The sequence below is a fragment of the Lathamus discolor genome, chromosome 6, assembly GCF_037157495.1.
Source record: "Lathamus discolor isolate bLatDis1 chromosome 6, bLatDis1.hap1, whole genome shotgun sequence".
Lineage (NCBI taxonomy): Eukaryota > Metazoa > Chordata > Aves > Psittaciformes > Psittacidae > Lathamus > Lathamus discolor.
Window position 1 is genome coordinate 38,266,710 of NC_088889.1, and position 20,798 is coordinate 38,287,507.

Sequence of the window (20,798 nt, forward strand, 5' to 3'; positions counted from 1 at the left end):
CCTTCCCTCCATCTAGGTCATAGGAACACTGGTATGGAGAAGGCTGGGGTGGGGGGATGCTGGAGTTACTCTAGCCCCTGAAGCGTAATGGAAAAAGGGTGTGAGTACTTAAGAAATGAGGGTTTCACTCACTGTGCTGTGCAGGGTGTGGTTGTAATTTCATTTACATTCTAGCAGCGCCCAAGATGCAGCAGCTGGTTTTCAAACAAAGACTAATGGGTGCCTGTCACAGGGAGATTTCCACTGACAAAGTGTGTCTGCTTGGGGGGCTGGGGGAGAAGGGAGAGCCGCTGCCCGCACAGTGACCCTCTGGCTTGGGTGGGCTCTTCCTTTACCATTTCCCACTAATGACCCGAGGAAGCGATGGGGGTAGGCACTCACCTGCTGCTGACTCAGCTTCCTCTTTAAAAGCATACATCCTTCCCTTCCCTCTATCCGCGTTTCTGTGGTGCATCCAAAAATCCCACCCCTAACTGTCTCCTCCGGGAAGGATTCCTCGGGGCTATCCTTTTACATTTCCAACCGCATTCATACCCCCTCCACAGAAGCGCAACCAGTGCACACTCTGCTGCTGAACAGCAGCAAAGCACTAAACAGCGCTGCCTGCAGGCTGCTGCTGTCCTAAACAGGGAGATGCAACCACACCGACTAAACTGGTGAGGCCCCGAGAGCCCTTATTCACCTGCATTACTGCTTCCCAAAAGAGCCCTTATGACTCGCGTACAGCTAATTAGACCTTGAAGAAGTTATTAGTGAGTGTTCATCCCCTTTGCCAAAATAGCTCGGGGAGAAACCCTGACAAGCAATAAAACATCTCTGGTTTCTCTTTACTCCCGCTTGACTCGGATCTGTTTGCAGTGACTGAACCAGCCCTAGAAGATCCCAGCTCAAGAAGGTGCTTTTAAAAGTCATCTTCCCTCAAAAACACAGCCATCTCGGACGCGTATTTGGCATCAGGGCAGCTCTCTCCAGGTAAGCACCCTCTGGTGAGCCCATGTTCGGTAACATTTGCTGGCCCATTATATGCACTGGAAGGACTGATGACACAGGTCACAGCGTACAAATACCACAGTTCCTGTGGCACAGATCCAGCACTACTTTTCAGCCAGCCGGAGAGATGCCCTTCCTCTGCCACACAGAGCTGCGGACACAGCGCCACTCCAGGGGAAGCTGAAGCGATGCACAAGGGAGACTGCAGGTTAGCCTCAAGGATAAAGCACCCTGTGCGGGCCCTCAGGACAGACTGGTAGCTCTAGCTCAGAGCAAAACCTTTTTCTTCTTGCATACCATGAAATTTCATATAAGCATGATGCATGGAGCAGGGGATGGAAACTGGGGAGCAGGGCTCTGCCAGCTTCAAAGCTGCAGCTGGTCGAGCTGTTCTTCCCTTGACTTTGGCAATAAAAAGCTGTTTTGATGAGACAGTGGCAAAGAGCCCCACAGACAGGGCTGCACTCTCCCTTCTGGGGTGCCCCAGCTGACCAGCCTGCTCGCAGCAGCTCAGGTGCAACCATTAAAGCTTGGGTGCAGAGATGAGCAGGGTGGAGAATCATGGATTCAACTGGGTTGGGAACGACCTTTAAGATCAAGCCCAGCAATTACACCAGGATTGCCAAGGCCACCACTAAACCATGTCACTGAGGGCTTTGTCTATGTGGTTTCTGAACACTCCCAGGGACAGTGGTTCCACCAGTGCCCGGGGCAGCCTGTTCCAATGCCTGAGCACCCTCTCTGTGAAGAAATGTTTCCTAATATCCAATCTAAACCTCCCCTGGCGCAGCTTGAGGCTGCTACCTCTTGTCCTATGGCTTGTCATTTGGGAGATCAGCCACCTCCTCTCTCCAGCCTCCTTTCAGGCACTTGCAGAGAGCAATAAGGTCCCCCTGAGCCTCCTCTTCTCCAGACTGAACAACCCCAGTTCCCTCAGCCCCAGAAGACTTGTGCTCCAAGGCCCTTCATCAGCTTTGTTGCTGAGAGAAGGGAGATGTCTCACTGCGAGCTATGACCAGACAGGGCAAGCACAAGCGGGCACCATGACAGTGAGACCATTGTGTAGCCCAGGGGCTTTTGAGGGAGACAATTACCCTAAGCAAGGGTGCACAAAGGAGGCCTCTGCGGGAATGTGAGTGCAGACTCGCCTCCACCACCCAAATCCAGCAGCTTGGGTGGGGATAATGCTCATCTTGGAGGGGAGGCAGCTTTGGTGGGAGATGGGAGGCAGGCTGCACATGTGTCCGTGCACAGGCAAATATCGAACAAGTAAATCCATTTTTGAAAGGGGTCTGATCTGGAACATTTGAGAATGGCCGTTCAAGTAATGCCAGTGAGAGCTGCGCTGTCCATCTCAAGGGCAGGCAGATTTAGGTCAACACTCAACACACGTGAGGATACGGTCCATATTTATACACTAATTCCTTCGCAGCTAACTGCACAGGCTGCTGAGCAGCACGTGAAAGCCCATGTCATTAAAGCCCTTGTCATGAGCAACTCTTTTCTTGGTAACATACAAACATTCCAAAGACCTAAAATTCAAGATATTTTGTATTTTCTCCTTTTGAGATGACTTTCAGCATTGTTACAGTAAGCAGTCACACCTACCATCAGCCCCTGCACTACATAGGTCATATAGGCTTTCCAAAACTAGTAATTATTTTCTTTTTTACCACTAAGCTTTTGGTTAAAAACTCGTAGGGTAACTTGTATTTTGTGCATTAGGGTCAAGCACCATTCTTGGTTTTGCTATTCCAATAAAATGGGCACTACAGACATTTTTTGTGGCTATTTCCCATTACCTACTAGGCAGCTCCTAATGATACAGCATTAAGTCCAATCGGCATGAGGCACATGGCAGGTTCCCTGCTGGTGTTTATTGCTCAGGCCTTGACTGTTTTCTCCCCAGCTGTTCTACTGGATTAACAAGGGTTGCTCTTAAAAACGCCAGCTTGTACCCAGCAGAACCAGTCTTTTTGTCTTATGGCAATCATGGAAAATACGCAGCTAAAAGCGAGTGGTGAAGTGATAAAGCTGGGCGTACGGAAAACACAAGATAGAGGAAATAACCTGAAAGTTCAAGGAAAATATTTTACTGGATTTCCCAAAGCACGTATGCGTCATCCATAACTTTACACAAAGAACAGAAACTGTAAAAAAATACTTTGTATTATTTTAAAAACTCTAAGTGAAATACCTGACAACATGTATGTATATATACATATCGATACATTTCTACATAAAACCCATCCTCATTTGGCTCTCAGAGAGCAAGCGCAGAATGTCCATCAGCTTAAGTAATTATTTTCCATTTCTAATTTCCAGGCTGGAGAGTAAGAAACAGTAGAAATAAGGTCGACTTTTGAAAACACCATGAATCCATGCTCAAAGGAAAAGTCCGGCCAGTCCTACCTATCCCTGCATCTACTGAGTCTCCATGATTGGCTGTGCAACCTGTGGTCAAATGAAAACAATTACAAAGGCTGTTTTCAAATAACACATCTTAGGAAGAGCAGCTAGCGACAAAAAGACAATGTTTAGAAACAGTACTTGTAAAAGCCACCGTGCTCTCCTCTCTGGAGCAATCATTATCAAGCAGGATATCATCTACCCATGCTTAGAAATGCTCTGAGCCGGGTGCCAAGCAGCAGAAAGCTGTATCTTCCCAGCTCTGACAGCTGCCCAGCCAGAGACTTCTCAGTTTCTTTTGTGGAGTGCCATGCCCATAGCATGGCATTTCCAAGTGAGCACAGAACAGCGGGGGCTTCTTCCTCGGCAGTGCGCTCTTCAAGTGACCCCTGTGCAGGGCACGAGCCCCTGTGCAGCGCCCAGAGCCCCTGTGCAGGGCACGAGCCCCTGTGCAGCGCCCAGAGCCCCCGCTGCTGTGGGAGCTCAGGTACAGCTCTTCGCTATGTTTTATTTCATCATGCTGTGATGTCAAACAGACCATTTATTCCGCAGCTATTTCTCATCCCTGAGCTTCAAAGCATTCTCACCTTTGTTTCTGACCAGATTTTTAATGAGCAATGTTACCCCAAAGACCTGAGCAATCTTTGCAGGGACTGGCAGCACCTGGAACTTGGAAACACCATCTCTGTAACAGCCTAGTCAGTGAAGGTCTCCATATCCATGACACCAGATCATGGCTTCCCAAGGCTGTAACGAGCCAAGCAAAGCCAAGGCAGGAAACAAAACCTTTGCAACCCTTGGGCTTACTCATAAAGATGACTGCATTTAATGTTTTAGAAGTAATTATTTTTGGACCAGTGGTTTTTGAGCAGCTACTGCGGGGAAGACCGCAATGGCACAAAGCATCTGTTTGGTGCCAAATGATTTGCTGCTGCATGAACTCTTGAGCAGCTGACACAAGACTCAAGTCCTTTCTCTCAAGTTCTTGCAAGCTGGTTTCCATACAACTGCACCGTGTACAAAAAGATAGCAACTGCTTTCCTTTACTCACTCAGGAAGACCAGTAGCCATCCTTTAGGCCAACAGCCTACAGTCTGTCTGCATCGACACACTCATACTGAAGCCCACCATTTCCTCACGGTATTGATTTACCCAGACCACCACCTGTGACCATTTGCCCCCGGATTTACTGGTTATGCAAAAGCAAGTTTAGCTTTTGACTGCATCATAAACCACAGACGAAACATTTATGTGGGAATACCCTAACTTCAATTCCCAAGATCTGTTTCTTAACAAACAATACATATTAAGGCCTCAGTCAGCCAGTGGACTGGCAGTTACCACTCGAAGATCTCACCTCTCAGTACTACTGTATGGCCTGTTATGTCAGCCACAGCCAACCATCAGCCTCAGAGCCATCCAGCTGTTCTTTCCGCAGAAGTTGTTCTCTGGGAATTAGTGCAATTGCAGCAGCAATCCTTTGCAGAGCAGCTCTTCTCTTTGCAAACGATGCTGGGAAGTGTGCAGGTGTTCCCCAGGAGCACAGCACTGGCATTGCCCAAAAGCAGCATGTAATGTCCCAAAAGTCCCTTCAGAAAAGTTTACGGGCCCTTGCGTAGTCCCTGCGGGATGCTCCAGTGATCCAAGGATCTTGCTAGCTCAGCAGTTTGCGTAACTCAGTTCACCGTCTCACAATGCTTCTCCTGAAAGCCTTCTGGTGCTAGTTTGATTGTCTTTATTCGGTATAATGTTGAATGGCCATGTGTTTGCAAGCATTCAGTGGCTTTTCCACTGGATATAAACCATAGAGTTAAGAGCCCCAGGCCCAGAACACAAAAATGCACACTGGAAGCTAAAGTTGAGAAAGGATTCTCAAACACACAAGAGAGCTGGGTGAAGACGAGGGCACAGAAGCTAGATAAATGTAGATATAACTGATATCATGCAGGTGTAAAACAGAGACCCGTAAAAGTAATGGAGTAATGACAAGGCATGGTGTTACCAAAAAATATATATATATAATCAGGGCCTACATGTGAAAGATCTACACACGACAGCCCTAAATCCTGGTACAAATAAAGGAGCACTAAGATTAAGAGGGTTGAAGGTTTTACACAGACTCCTCTCCAATGTCTATTTTCTTCATAAGCCATTTAAACAGAACTCTAGCACTGGGAAAATCCCCTGCCATAAGAACTCATTTCTGCACTCTTAAGTGTTAGCACACAGCGTACATATGACCATAGCACTGCTTTGGACATTGACCATGCCCCAGCATATGAATCTGTACCATAGGCAGTTAAAAATTACATGCGACTCATCCACCATCCCAAATCAAGGGTAGTATCCCCCTATCCCACCTGCAAAATGGAAGAGGACTGACTCATGAGGGCAAAACACTAGATAAAAATAGAGTTAATTACTCTACAAGAAGTCATAAGGTGATTTCTGAGAAACATCACTGAAGATATGCATCTTTGTGCCATTCCCTCTCTGGTAACAGGGCTTATCTGCTTCACATTAACTGTTCAGAGCTTGGCTCAGACGCATCTCGGGTGCAGGACGGAATCCCTGTGTGCATAAGGTTCAAGGGCAATATGTCAGTGATGCTGGTGGAGGTAGGCTGCTGCTTCCAAAAGCAAAACTGCTCTTAAAATAAACCAAACCCTGTGACAACGACATCACAAACACCCCAGCTAAACAATAAAACCCCAGTTGGTAACAGTGCAAGTCAAAAAATGGTACCTAATTGCTACTGAGCGTCCTTTTCCCAAGGTCACCAAAAGCAGCATTTTAGATATCGTCCTATTTTCAAAACCTTTGTCTTATCACAGTTAGAAAGTCAGAAAAAAAAATAACCTGACACTGAATGCTGAATTCCAATTCTTACTTTTTCACATGCATTTCTACCCTTTTAGAGTCTCCAAAATTTCCTAGAGCACTGTCCAGTCTTGATTCTGCTGCCAATTTATATCCTGTTTGCCAGGGAAGATGCTGACCGGGTGTGTATTTGTAAAACCTTTTACTAACATTAATGAGTTTAAACTCAGTGCAATTTTAGTGCCATTCTTCCCAGAGGTTTTCCTTCTCCAGAGCTCGTGTATCACAGGTAGGGAACAACGAAACCAGTAATACTGAAAAATAAAGGCAACCTACATATTGCAGAAGGTTAATGTCTCTACAACACACAGACTTGATCTGTGCGTTCTGCTGTCCTGAACTCTGTACTCACCAGGTCTAACTTGACACAAACGCAGAGGAAAAGAAATAATCACAGCAAAGACTGTAACCTGGAAAATCGCAGTGCAGAAGGCTCTGGAGGCCTCACACAGGTCTTAAATCCCTGCTGGGCTGGACTAATCCAGCTGAAGAACTCAATGTAAAGGAAACCGATTTCAGCATTGCACATTTATTGAAGTTTTATATAACATATATATGCGGCGCATTACACATTTATTTGTGACCTGCGCTAGAAAATGCAGAAAAAAAAGATGCCCATTAGGTTAATTATCACAAGGAGAGAGAGGAGTACATTATTTGTCTCTCCTGTACATTGAGGCTAACAAGTAGCTTCCACTCTTGATGACAGTTCCCTCATCTTGATGCATGTAGCCAAGGGTAAATCAGGCTAAAAGGAAATGCTACAATATTCCTGAAAAAAGAAAATCAATGTCTGCTACAAGAGAGAAGCTGTACATCTTTATCTCAGAAAGGTAAATCTCCTAAGCTGGAAGAACCAATATAGCAAAGTCTCAACTGATACGGAACTGCTGCAGAAAGAGTATGTTCCAAGGCACTGACACTTGAAATTAGTCCCTCTGTGAATAAAAACACCCAGATAAAGAACATACATCAATAACAGGCCTGCAAAAAAGGTAGTGACCTCACCACCAACCCCAGACGTCAGCTGTGTGGATCTGTAAGTAACGTGTCTTTTTGAAGTTCTGTTTCACTAGGCATGGTAAAACACTGTCCATGAACAAGAACACAGCTTCCCTATTTCCTGTTTACAGAACTTAGCACCAAAAAGGTCAGACACAGAGAAGAAATGTCTGAGTGAAGAGAAATTTTGCAATACTCCTTGAGAAAGACGATGTCTATGAGATTGCTCAGCTGTAACAGACACTGTTGAGGACCTTGTCTCCAAAACTCTGAGTGCACCAGATGCTGCTGCACCAGAGTACATGGTGGAGAACAGCTCTTGAGAATTCTCTGGAGAACCATGGCTTTTCAAATGAAATTGAAGACTATGATTTAAATACAGAATCCAGGAAACTCTCGAAGCAGGGTGCAAAGTGACAACATGATACAGTCAGCACTTTGGCGTTCAGCAAAACATAAAATGTGCCAGTCGGCTTCTAGGTAGTCTTTTTCTTCAACATAGCAGCACATTGTAAGTCTAGCTTAGGAACAAGAGAAGGATGTAAAACCACAGGATTGAGACCATCTCCTACAAACCAGTACTGGACGCAAGTGACAAAGAAGGAGGAGATGGAGAAATATTTACCACTGAAGGTCATGGGTTTCATCAGTTCCTCAAACTGACCCAAAGCCAAAGAGTCACTTCTGGTTTTGCTGAGGTAAATACAGCTTTTTAGTCAGATTTTCATGCTGCTCCAAGTTCATCGTCGAGTAGGTGGTACAGTTGTGCACTGTTAGCATACTACTAGCAATGCAGCATACTCACCATGCTAGTGTCTCTCCCCAACAGATTTGTAGACAAATTGCCTAAAGGGTATTTGAATATTCTTCTCAAGCAACATCTGGAAAATATACACTGCAATGGGGCTACAACAGACTTCTAAGTACAAATGAGGAAGTTTATACCCAAGTTTATGTTAGGGCCATCTCTTCAGCATTACAACAGATTCTTTCTGCCTCCTGGGAGAAGGGAAAGGAGATACCAATCATTATATTCCTAACAAAGGAATATGTAGATTGCAAACACCTTGAAAATGGTATTCACATTCCTCCTTAACTATGAAGTAGCTACTGCAAAATGTGCAGTAATCGTATCACACATTGTGCAAACCTGTTCAAACCATTCCCATTAGAGCTTGAAGTACACATCTTTGTGAGAGCTCTCAGTAGCATCTCTAATCAAGCTGAAGTCCTGAGAGTTCTTAGACAGAGTGAAGTTATGGGGTTATTCTATCAGAAGTATCTTTAGTGCTTTGGTTTGGGTATTATGTTTCTTCATTCCAAGAGGAAAAGGCAAGAGATTTAATAAGAAACCCTGGAAGGCTTTAGAAGAATTACTTCTTGCTACAATATATTTAAAGACTCTACAATCCAAAAGCAGCTACTATCACCTTAAATCCCATTTTCCATTAGACGTTAGCAGTTGTCAAGCTTTTTAGCAGGATATAAAAAGACCGTTTAATTTTGATGCCCCTCCTTAAGGCAGAAGAACTTGACTGGTATTTATGCAGCACGTAGGTTCAATGGGGCACAAAACCTTGACTGTGGGCCGCAAGTGATACACTACACAGTAATGCAATGCTAATCCACGGGAAATGTTTCCACAGAAAAGTGGTCACACTTTCTTTCACAAAGCAGAAGGTAATGGTTCAAAACTGTACCAGGCAATATGAAACTGCAAAACAAAAAAATATTAATTACAGTGGAAACGATTTCAAGCTTTTGCTTTTCTCCAGTATAACCCTAAGTAAAATCAAAACTTTAGTGCTATATGGTTGTCATTACCTGAAAAATCTTGATTTCTGTGACACTCTAATTGAAGAACACAATGAGATCTGCTACCAGACAAGTTAATCTGTCCACACCTTCTTCAAAGAAAACAACTTGGCAACTTCAGCTCAAAGGAAATGGAAAATCAACTCCTCAAAGAATAGCAGTGAATACTCATTGTTTACACAAGAGTTCTGAGCATCCACAGATGAATAAGCTGAAACAGTGTAGGTTTCTGCTGGTAAAGCTGTATTTTCTGTGATTCAAACAATAATACAGTATTCTCCAAAAACAGAAGCTACATGTTCAAAGGCCAGTACCTGGATCAGCAAGAGTGGTCAAAGGAAAGTTTTACTATCTGCATCAGACTTACCAAAACAGACTAAAAGGATGACTTTAAATGTTGCTTAAGATACCTTGGTGTTCGCATACAGTGTTGTGCCAAATTGAAGTCTCTGTCTGTATTACCTACCTGTCACAACAAACATTTAGGTTTTCTATGTTTTAAGGCCATTTACACACTGAAGCAGGGAAGAACTGCCGCTCCGTTCCCTTTCTGTGCTAATCCCCAGAGAAATAAACCGTACTTTTAAATCACCCTTAACAGACATTTTCACAACAAACTGCTTTCTAAACCTGCTTGCTCAACTGTACTTTTGACTTGCAGATAAAAATAGTTTTTGAAAGGAGCACTGCATTTGTAATTTCTCTCCAAAGACAGCAACATGACAGGATCTGGTGAAGCGATAATAACCTTGCAGTCTTCAAGTATTCCCCTGAGAGTACTAACTGTTCAAACACAGCAACTTCATATATCAATATACTGGCCACAGCAGACAGTTCAGATGCCATCCAAACAAAAAGCATCAGGGATTGCTTGCATAAAGCTGAACACCCATTCATACCTCTGTATCTTGACTAGTTAAGGAAAGGAACTTTTTCTTTGAACACACATACAAGGGAAGCAGTATGGAGAAATATTTGAATGACTGACCTGCCAGAGTATAAGCCCTAGGGAAAGGCCTCCCTCCCAAAGAGATTCCAAGAGTTCCACAAGTCAGAAAAATATTAGGAAAAGAAAACCAACCTGTGTTATTTCCACCCAGGCAGCTTTAAGGTTTTGCATATTCAAACCTTAAATCCTACAATTCAAAAGAGACCAGCGTCGCCCGACTAGAAACTTAACACAGAATGGAAAACATAAGCAACTTCAGAACACTCTTGTCTCTTCATTTCTAGTAACTTGCTGTACTCTTTTGGTAACAGTACTTGTGCTTACCTGGTTTACACAAAACCATGAATAAAAGAGCACATTCTGCTTCCAAACAGTATTAATCAGCTAGAAAGTGAAAATCGACTTGAATGAAGTATGGTCATTACCAATTTTCCAACCTACATGCATGAGAAAGAGTTAAGGCTCCAAGGCTGCAGATCCAATACCATGCAAATATGGAAGTGGTAAAAAAAGACATTGCAATTACTGGAACACTCCACAGGTAAGAAAAAAAACAGCTTCACTGTGAAGAGAGTAACCTTGAGCAGAAATCAGAAGAGGTAGTCTGCATTCCTTTAGTTGGTTGGTGGATTCTGACTCAACATCTGTAGTAACAGATGAGCAGAAGAGGGGAAAAAACCCAAACCCCAAACCTTTGATTCAAGTTTTATGAGTGAATAAAGATGATTGCCCTAGAGACTCAAAATAGAGAATTGTGCCATTCATATTTTAAACTCTAGGAAATTTCTGTTCTTTCTCCTCTAATTTCTACTGTGAGAGGCATAATAAAAAGTAACCACGTATGCATCAGTATTTGGCTTCCTGAGGATTCAGACCATGTTAATATTCCACAGGCAAAGAAAACTTTCAGTACTGCTTCCCCTTTCCAGCCCACGTACATGGAGTTAACAATACTCCAAGGGAGCTCGTTCCTGGGTTTCAGTTCAGTCAGCTCACAGTTAGCTAGCTGCATGCTGGCAGAGATATTAGGACCTTCATAGCAAAAAGCACAATTTGCTTCCAACCGAGATCAACATTTTCTTCAAGTCCTGAGGTATGTCCAGTACCGTGTGGCTTTCCAAAATTTTGTGGCAGCAATATTAATAATAAAAGGCCACAAGCTGCTAAGGGAAGTTGTGTTCAAAGGGCATGAAAAGATTCATCACAAAAGCTGAGTTCAATAAATGGTCAGAGTATTTTTTCTTCTGGCAACAAAAAATTTGTATCGGTGGCAACAAGCACAGGCTGAATTACTTCATTCCTTTGAAAAGGATTCTCAGAGTGTTCCAATGATGTTGAAATCTCAAACTGAGAAAAACTGATTTTGGCTGGTGAGGTCATGCTGTTCTCTCTCATGTAAAACCACACTGATGACAGCATTCTTCTGCAGAAAGCATACTTTATAGTGTGATTTGTGAACCACGATTCTTCATAATTTTTAAAAATTCAGCTGGATTAGATGTGGCCTTTCTTGGGATGCGTTACGACATTAGATTCAGAGTAATCTTACAACTGTACTTTTCCAATTCAATCTCTCATAAAGAGTTAGCACAACTGCATGCATAGTGACAAATTTATCATTATCTGAGAGCGCTGGATGCGTATTTTCCTGTTCAGCCTTCAATGAAAAGTGTGTATTCTTTCTGTTCAGTGCTGTGAAATACTGTACTGTCAATATCACCGAGCAGATGATGAATAAGAACTAAATCAGAATCAAAACTTATTGGATTCTGTAGCAAAGGATTTTCCAGACAAGCAAAACTACTTATCACCAACCTGACTACAAACCAAGCACAGGGTTACCTAGCTATTCTCAGTCTTGTCAGCAGCAATGATGAATTTTTCCTTTTTGCTCCATTTCTTCATTCACTGAAGGACTACAGTATGTAGAATCTGCTAGAGGCTGTAGTTTTGGCGTAAGTTATTTTCTTTGAGAGGCACTTCACATCAAACAGATGAAGACTGACCCGCTAAACATTCAAACCAACTGAAACAAATAAGCAAAGATTATGGCATGATGTTTCTGTGCTACAGAAATGCAAACAAGTTCTGAACTTCAGTGAGCCAGGAAAACAACAGAATGCAAGCCCTTTGGCCTGTTCTGATCAAACAGCCAGCTACAGTATGTTTTCGTAACAGAAATTTTGCCCCAGACTGGAAGATTCCATCTCTCTCTAATTCTACATGCACCACAGAACAAACAGCGTGAACCCTGTGGGTGTTGTTTGCTAAAATAATTTTCAAAATTGTTAAGACCAGTAAACAATATGCTCAGTTCTGTCACACACTTTCTAGTTGCATGCTCCAGAAACAGTATTTAGCCTGGAAAGGAAAATGTTAGAAAAAGATCTGGTTCTGTTGTATATCAAAAATACACACAAAACCATTATTGGTTCTTAGAAGTCAAGAAACAGCATCAACTCATAACAATGGCATGCCACAAGAACTCCAGTTTTGTTACAGACAACTGAGGATAGACTGAAACCCATTTTACACATACCTGAGAGAGTAACTTCTCCAAAGTGAAGCTTGCCTGATTTCCACAGCAATACATAATACTGATTTTTTTTGCTAAGTGTCCTTTCGTCAACAATTCTCAGTCAGAATTCATTTAAGCATTTAAAAAGCAAGCATATATGCTACATAATATTATGTGTACACTGAAAATGCATATTTATTACCTTCCATTTTTAAAACGCTGCATTCAGGGAGCTTGATTTCTTGTATTTAACACACTCAGGGCATAACGAAAGATCAGCTACTCCCCTCGTTTACTGAAAAGCTTTCAATCATGCACCAGACAAGGCTGAGAAACATCCAATAAGTCAAAACATCAGAATGGCAAACAAAACCATCTATTAGCACCACAGCTCTTCTCCTCTAACAGCATGAACTACCACCACGCCAGAGTGAATTGATTTACCAACCTAAATGCAAAACACAACGTAATCACTCAGCAGAGCAACAGGGAAAAACAGAGAAGGAAATTCAGAACTTCATTTTCTTCCCTCATAAAGATCACGAGAAAAAATTCAAGTATGTTTGGATTTAAACACCTTGCCAGATTACAACATTGTTTACACAGAGCATTTGCTTCAAAACCTGACAGGACAAAAAGTTTTCATCAGCAAACCTGATGCTGTGCAGAAGTGATATACCAGCATCTATGAAGAATCTGTACCACTTTTAATAGCGGGGACTGCTATTCATTTATCTCTTTTAGCCAAACACATTTATTAAAGGAATAAAAGGGTATAAATTCTGGTCTTTGTTGCTCTTTTAATGATGTTTCTCTAGGAGACAGTAGACTTATGAATGGAATGAAACACCCTGATAGGGATCAATGTTGACTAAAAGACACAGTAAGATCAAAACGAATTTTCTAGACTGCCCTCCAGAGAACTCAGTAGTACCTGTTTTTAAGTTGAGCATTAAAGAAATGTTTCTCATACATCACTCCCTTGAGTATTTCAGAGCCATCCAATATAATTTATTATATTTGATATTATATTTGATGTAATTGAGAAACTAGGATCCAAAAAATAATGATCATTCCAGCTCTCCAAGAAGAATAAGAAGGGTATGGCTCCTAAAGGCCAGCAAAACCTGGGCCTTAATGGAGCTGTCTATGAGAAGGAAGAGCAGGTGATAAACCTAGAAGGCCATACACATTCCAGAACATGAGCAGAGCACTTCTTCCAGGTGAGGACGATTCTGAGCATTGTCAACATGTGAACACAGACCACATGTAAAATGTCAAACAAAAACCATGCTATATGGTCCACCAAGAACACCAAGTTTATAGTGAAATTTATTGTTCTGCTTCCTAATACAATAAGCTACAAGGTACATACAGTATAAAACGAGAACAGCCACAAAGCAAAGGTGATAAACATTCTGTGATGGTACAGTGAAGGTAATGTCTGTCTAACCCTTCCATCTCATTCCACAAACAGCAGCTAAAACTACTGGCCCTCCCCCTCCCTCCCCTCCAAAAATATTAAAAAGTAAACTGTCTCTCTCACTTAGGAGCAGTGGGATGCGCTGTTTTTTTTGAGGGCACTGGTTATCTGCCAATATCTCAAGAAAAACTGATGAAACTAAAGTAACGAAGACAAACTGTGAAGGTGGGAGTGACATGACCCATGCAAGATGCTCATGACACCTTGGTTCACCTCTCCTCAGAGAAAATGGCCTGTAAAGAAAGCAAAATTTTGTTACATCAAGTGAAGCAGCAATTAATGTGGTCAGTGTTAAGATATAGCAAGCCAAATCTGAACTAGACAGGACAGGACTTGACTTAGGCACACAGCTAAACTACTCTTCTAATGAAAATATAATCTTCCTGCTATTAAGGTTTGGAGATTGATAGCTGACAATCCTTTTATGTTTAGGTGCTGTACAAAAGGGTGCAAACTGACATGGCCACAGCTGACACCTACTATTATCAATGATTTTGTCTGGAAGAACTCTACGCCCTCAGCTCTTACAGAAAACCCTAAACCCCATCAAGGCTATGAACAAGCAGGAAGACTGAATACTTACCTTAAAGGCACAAAATTCATTTAACCACTTTTTCATATATACTTGGTGCGGTTGAGGGCTCTCTCAGCAAGATGACCGCTTTCATCTGTTATCTTCTCCCAATCTGTTTGTCCAACAACAAAACCAATGGCTCTTTTCCTGTCTGCATCTTTTTTTTCTTCTAGATCTGCCCACCGCACCTATGGAGAACAGATTATCAGTAGGACAATCTCTTAAGAAATCCTGAGACAAGACTAGGTTTTCCACTGCAGATAAGAGTACAAGAATTCTAATTTGTACTCATTTTCCTTCAAACAGGTAAGAACAAATTTGTTTTCCAATGAGTAAAGGTGGAAACTACATCAGTAACTTTATTGTTAATTGAGTATCCCAGGTGTTCCATGGAGTAGAAGAAAGGTACAGTTAATCAGTCTTTTCAATTTCGATGCTGTAATTCTGAGAGCTGAAGGGTAATTATTACAATTATTTCTTTGTTCAAAGCAATGCTTTCTGCAGGAAGAATGAAGATTCATTTAGCATCTTCATCTTCTCTACAACCTGCCTTTCAATTGCACAATGGAAACATCTCGAAGACAACTATAAAACTATGGAAGAACAGTGTTAAAGAGCAACTCGGCAATGAATGAGGGACAGCTTTCTTCTCTATCTCCTGTGATACATTTCTTTACACTAAACTTCTTCTTTCTTTACACTGAACTCCTCCATTCATATGTTATCTCTCATGTTTTTACAGCTGCAGCCATCTCCTCTGTGGCTCTTCATGATAATGCAGATCACTTGCATGCATTCTGTTCAAACATATGGCCACTCCTTCACCCACAAAGCCATACACCAACCAGTGTGAGGGAGTGCAACAAGGAAAAGGAGTGAGAATGGTACGTATGATGAAGGGCTAAGGTGCAGACATTCAACTGGAACACACTGTTGCAGGACAAGAAAAAACAGTAAGCGAAGGAGGTCTTCCTTGACATCCCGATTAGTCCCATGCCAATTTGTTGCTTGTTATTTGTTACAGCCTTACCACCTTTCTGCCAGCACTCTCCTATTCCACAGCCTACCCTGATTTCTCCAGGCGTTCCTGCTGATAAGCAATGTCTGCTTTCCTCCACCATTACTTCCTCTGCCTTAGCACCTCCGTTTTTCCCACACGCGCTCTCCAGTACTACCTATGTTTTCTATTTGACATTACAGGACAATAAAAAAGCCTGAACATGGGCAGTGAACTCGAATTACTTCTAGTGGCAAAAGCTGCTTTGTCTATTTTGGAGTAAAAAAAAAAAAACCAAACAAAAAAAAACCCAAACAAACAAGTACTACCTTTTCCTATTATGTCTCCTTCATCTTCCTCTACGTTTTTATTTCCTTTTTTTCCCACAATGATATTTGAAGGTGTAATATTTTGTGTAGAGAACAGAAGTACATATAAAGTAGTTGAAGCCAACTTCTAACATGCCATCTCCCAAGCTTTATGAAGGAGGTAACACCTACAAGACTTAATTACTTTAAAACCTATGTAGCTGATACTTTCTTCAGTTGAAGAGCAGTGTACTGTGCCTACTTATTACAAAACCTAACTAAAACACAAAAAAGCTTAATAAAAACCATCATTTTGTCTTAGAATCTGCACTGTATATTACACATTTATCACAAAACATACAGCATATGAAAAGGACTCTACAGGTTGCTCTGAAGCAAAGTGTGTCATCTTCCCCAGCAAGATATGGGATGTGATTCCATTCCCTCTCCATCTCAAATTATTTACAACTCCTCACTTCCTTGTAATTAATCTGTTTACCTCTGGAAGACCCTGCCCTCAAGAATATTCTCTTACAGAATCTAAGGCAACAGCAAAATGAAAAGTGACTCGGTGAAACTGCCATATGGATAGATCCTGAATGACCTGCTAAAACAGTCTTCGTGAAAAAGGGTTTAAGTGATCATATACAGACAGTAAGTAATTTGAAATTTTATTACCCTTTTCTTTCCAGGTTCAGAAGCACGTGTATCATAGTCATCTGGAAGCTGTAGAAAATCTTCCATTCTGCTGGCAATTGCTTCCCAATCACGTTTCCTTTTAGTGCCAGTCCGCAAACCATCCAGCTTGTCTGAGAACAAACACAGAGCCTCAGAGTTAAAGGAGAATTTTTTCTATTATTCGCACAAACAAGACGAAAGTGGAACACTTTTTAAACGAATGAGCAGCAGAACTTGTATATCCAGCTTGTCTTGACAGGTGGAATGATGAGAGTTGAAATAAACTAGAGAAGACTCAACACCATTTTCAAGTTTTATTGATATTTCACATTAAATGTGTGGCAATAACACTCAGTCTCATTATTTGTATGAGAGAGAAAAGCTTGCTTCTGGATGTTCACACTGTATGGAGTCTGTCCTTACAGGTACAATATAGCCACCGATAGCTAGGAACCATAGATCCACCTTTCTGTATTTGAACACAATACTAAAGCTGTAGCAGTTTTCCCAAAATTGGGGTTTAATACTGTGTCAAACATGGCACACATGCAGTATCAGGAAACAAGTGACGATCATGTAATTTAATGCCATAACAAGTTTTTGAGATACTGGCTTTGCTAAACAAAAAGCTCCTTGGAAACCTTGATTCTCCCCCCTCCCCTCTTTCTTATTCTCTCCACACAACGAAAAACACGCTCAAAAAAAGTCATCCAGGACTGGAAAAAATAATCTTAGAATCTTTTGTTTCATGGTGTAAGAGGTCAGTCATGAATATCTGAGCAGTACATTTGTCCAACAGTCATCATTTTCTTCCTTTTCTCATTGAACCGATAAGGCATGAGGAGAAACAATTCCATTCCTAGGTTCTAAAATTTTGTTCCTCTTTGGACACTTATTTTCAGTGAAAAAACAACACCTTCTTGAAATTATGCGGCAAACTGCTTTTGGAAAGGAGATGAAGTATTCACTGTAAGATTACAAACAACAAAGCATGAAAATGAAAAACGGCTTTACAAGTCAAAGAAAATCCTAGGATTTCTGTCGATGTACCATTTTATAAGTCAACAATTCAAGTATATGTAGAAAGAATACTAAGCTTGGCAGTTACGTTCTGTAAACCATTACCACTGAGGACAATAACATTGCTCCAGAAGTCACTGATGTAATAATATTCCCCCACAAAAGGCCTCAGGAATAAAGCAAAGCAGTGTATTTTCTGGACAGAAGAGGATGCTCAAAGGTATGCATCTAAAGAAGCTCAATTCAGAGATGAGTTTTTCTACTTAGTATGTGAGAAAAAAGAGTAACAACGGAGATAATGTGAGGCAGTGACGATGTAGGCATGCTAGCGTCATTTAAATACCATAAAGTAATTTCTCCCTCACACAAGTCTAAAATTTTAAAAGACTCCGCCTTTGCCCCGTTTTCCTGTAACAGATACAGAATTTTTTCTAAGAAGACATTTTAAACCCCCTCTGCCTTTTAAAAAAACCCAACATTTAAGAAAACTGTGCAGAATATTTGTATCTGTGATATGATATCTCATGACACGATTCAGTTAAAGGTTTTTTTTGCTCTAAGCAAATCTGCCAAGTTTGAAGCTCTATCTCCACAGAAAGACGGCACTCCTAGAAGATAAACTGATCATACAATATTCCTCTGTGACTCCAGCTTGTAACGTATGTGCACTATTCCTCAGTATTACTCTCAGATCAGTCGGCATAGATCACTTGGAGCATAAGGGTTTCCAGAAAAAGTAACATTGAAAAGATGAGCAACAAATGCATTGAGGAGCATTTAGGAACACAAAGACCTGAAACTTCAGGAGCTCTCTATTGGCAAGTATCTGTACAACAAGGCAACATGCTATATGATGTGTTATCATCATCAAGATACGTGCAGCTCTCAAACATCAATTCAGGAGTTCAGGAGGCATTCAGAGTATGACGTTCCCCTCTGCCCCTTTTTGTCACTTCTACACAGAACTTATTTTAAAACGTCATCTTCCATGTTTAAAGACTGCCTTTCCAGAGGCATCTGCTTCCACCCATACTATTGTGGTTCAAGGTTTGTATGCCTTGCAGTAGACACACTACAGAAACATCAAAAGCCTACTACAAAGCATTATTTCAGAATATTCTTTTCTGAAAATGAGACAAGGTGTCATTTTGTAACAATGGTGCTCGTGAATATTTATGGCAGATAATTATTTAGTGTTAAACCATCAAACATCATTTTACCATTTCAATTTTAAAACCAATGAAGCAGCGGCATTTCTGAAAACCAGCAGAACTTAACAACTCACCTTTGGAGTTTTAATAATAGAGAATGTAACTGACTTAATGAGCTCCTTCAAAAACTAAATGAATCAATCAGCTAAATTTTTTGCTCTTCTTAGACAAAAGTCACGAAGTTTTATGTGAAACGTTATATGCATTCTAGAGCAAATTTTACAATGGTATCAGAACTTGATCTATGCCACAGCTCATTTCTTCTATCCTGAAAGTTTGTAGAACTTGCCACTAAGCTGCACCTTGAAACAGAGTATTGGGCCAAACACTTGGAATACAGTCAAATTTTTAAAATGTGAGTCCATTTCTGTAAATTTAAATACCAGAACTGATGTGCACTATGCCCTGAGACAGACCAGTGATTTACAGACCAGGTTTAGAATAAAAACGTGGCTGTGCAACCACAACACATAAGGAAATGATATACCACACACCCACCCGGAGGAACGCATCACCCCTGCCAAAGAAAATCGAACTAAAGCAAGAGCTCCGGGGTGTACAGCATGGTGACTACCATAAGTCAGCATTGCAGCTGAAGAACTGAAAATTTGCAGACCTTTTCTGAAGCTTATTACAATCAGTAAGATCTTATTGTGCTTTCCTGTAACAACATCTACACAGAAAGAAAACAAAAAGGCAAAACAAGACTTAGTGTTGGTTCTGGATTCTGCACTTATATTATCTCTGCAAATGTGTGCCCCCTGGAACTAACGCAATAGACCTAACGGCCAGGCCAGTTCCCAGGAAATAACTCAACTCTGGAATAACAAATGCATACCACAGTTTACATGCCTTTCAGGAAATAATTTTAAATGGTCATCTACAACAAAGCCTTATTGTGAATTAAATATAATAATTCTTACTCACAGACTGCAAGTGCTTATAATGCATACCTTGAGTTAAAAGCTGCCTGCCCTCGCAGAGCAATTTTTTGAAGAAACAGCATTCATTACACAGGAACACACCTGGCTCTTTTAAAATGCACCTTCTGTCAGAATTTACTTTTAATCTATAGTTCTATATATTTATAAAAGTTAATCTAGAGGGTAGTTATAAAAGTAAAATTGTGAAGGCAGATTTAATAAAAAGACCCTCTCAGGGCCTGCATCTGTGTCTTGGCAGCATGCTAACATCCAGTTGGTTAATGCAGTTTGATTGTTAAAGGATTATTGCAACAGCCTTGCAAGTAACTTACTTTAGCAAAAATTCACTCTGCTGCTCGCTCCCCATTTTACATTTAAGTGGAGACCACATAAAAATCCTGTCTTTTATATTATGCGGTTTTCACATGGAAAAAATGCAACACAGTTCTTTATTTGTTAGCAGTATTTCATCATGAGAGGTAAATTTTGACAGCTACCTGTAAATTTCTGCTGCAGTCACAGTCTCCCCATTGCTGGAAACTACCCATAAAACTTAAAATCTTTTTAGAACACATCTGAATCCCTGTGATATTTGTACAGCGGATGGGATGACTTAAGGTTCACCATATGCAGTGCAACACATCTGTTCCTACTACTCAGTATTTAAAGGAGTCTATGTTATTTGGAATACAACACAATGTATCAGAGCATTCTTCAATGATGTAGTTTTCCAGTACTGATTTCATACATAACTGGAGGGATGAGGGGCATGTGAGGGGGAATCATTATAAACTTAAGACATAATCTTAAGATATTAAAACAATCAACACTTGAAACAAGAATGCAGAGCAATCCTGAATGAATTCTTTTTAACTGCCTAGCTGTTTGATACACTGAATCATCAAGTATAAGGTTCCTCCAGTTGTAGTGCAGGCACCACAATGTCAATGTATCCCATAAATATTTAAATGACTTAAAAGAGAGCACAGCAGCAGAAGAGATGGTGCAACTAAGCACCTAACAGTAAAAGATGAAAGGCTG

General features: G+C 41.2%; 1 protein-coding gene across 8 annotated transcripts in view; it reads right to left on the bottom strand.

Annotated features, from left to right (window-relative positions):
* Positions 1-4,557: 4,557 nt before the first annotated feature.
* YLPM1 (YLP motif containing 1) overlaps positions 4,558-20,798 on the bottom strand; it is a 51,465-nt gene continuing 35,224 nt past the window's right edge. For 4 of the 8 annotated variants that reach the window (XM_065686124.1, XM_065686132.1, XM_065686128.1 and 1 more), the window contains 3 exons: positions 16,604-16,734; positions 14,630-14,808; positions 13,878-14,279 (listed from right to left, as the gene is read on the bottom strand). In XM_065686124.1, coding sequence (XP_065542196.1) covers positions 14,662-14,808; positions 16,604-16,734 — 278 coding nt within the window. In that variant the 3' untranslated portion in view covers positions 13,878-14,279; positions 14,630-14,661. The other 4 variants (XM_065686126.1, XM_065686130.1, XM_065686127.1 and 1 more) reach the window with 4 other exon arrangements.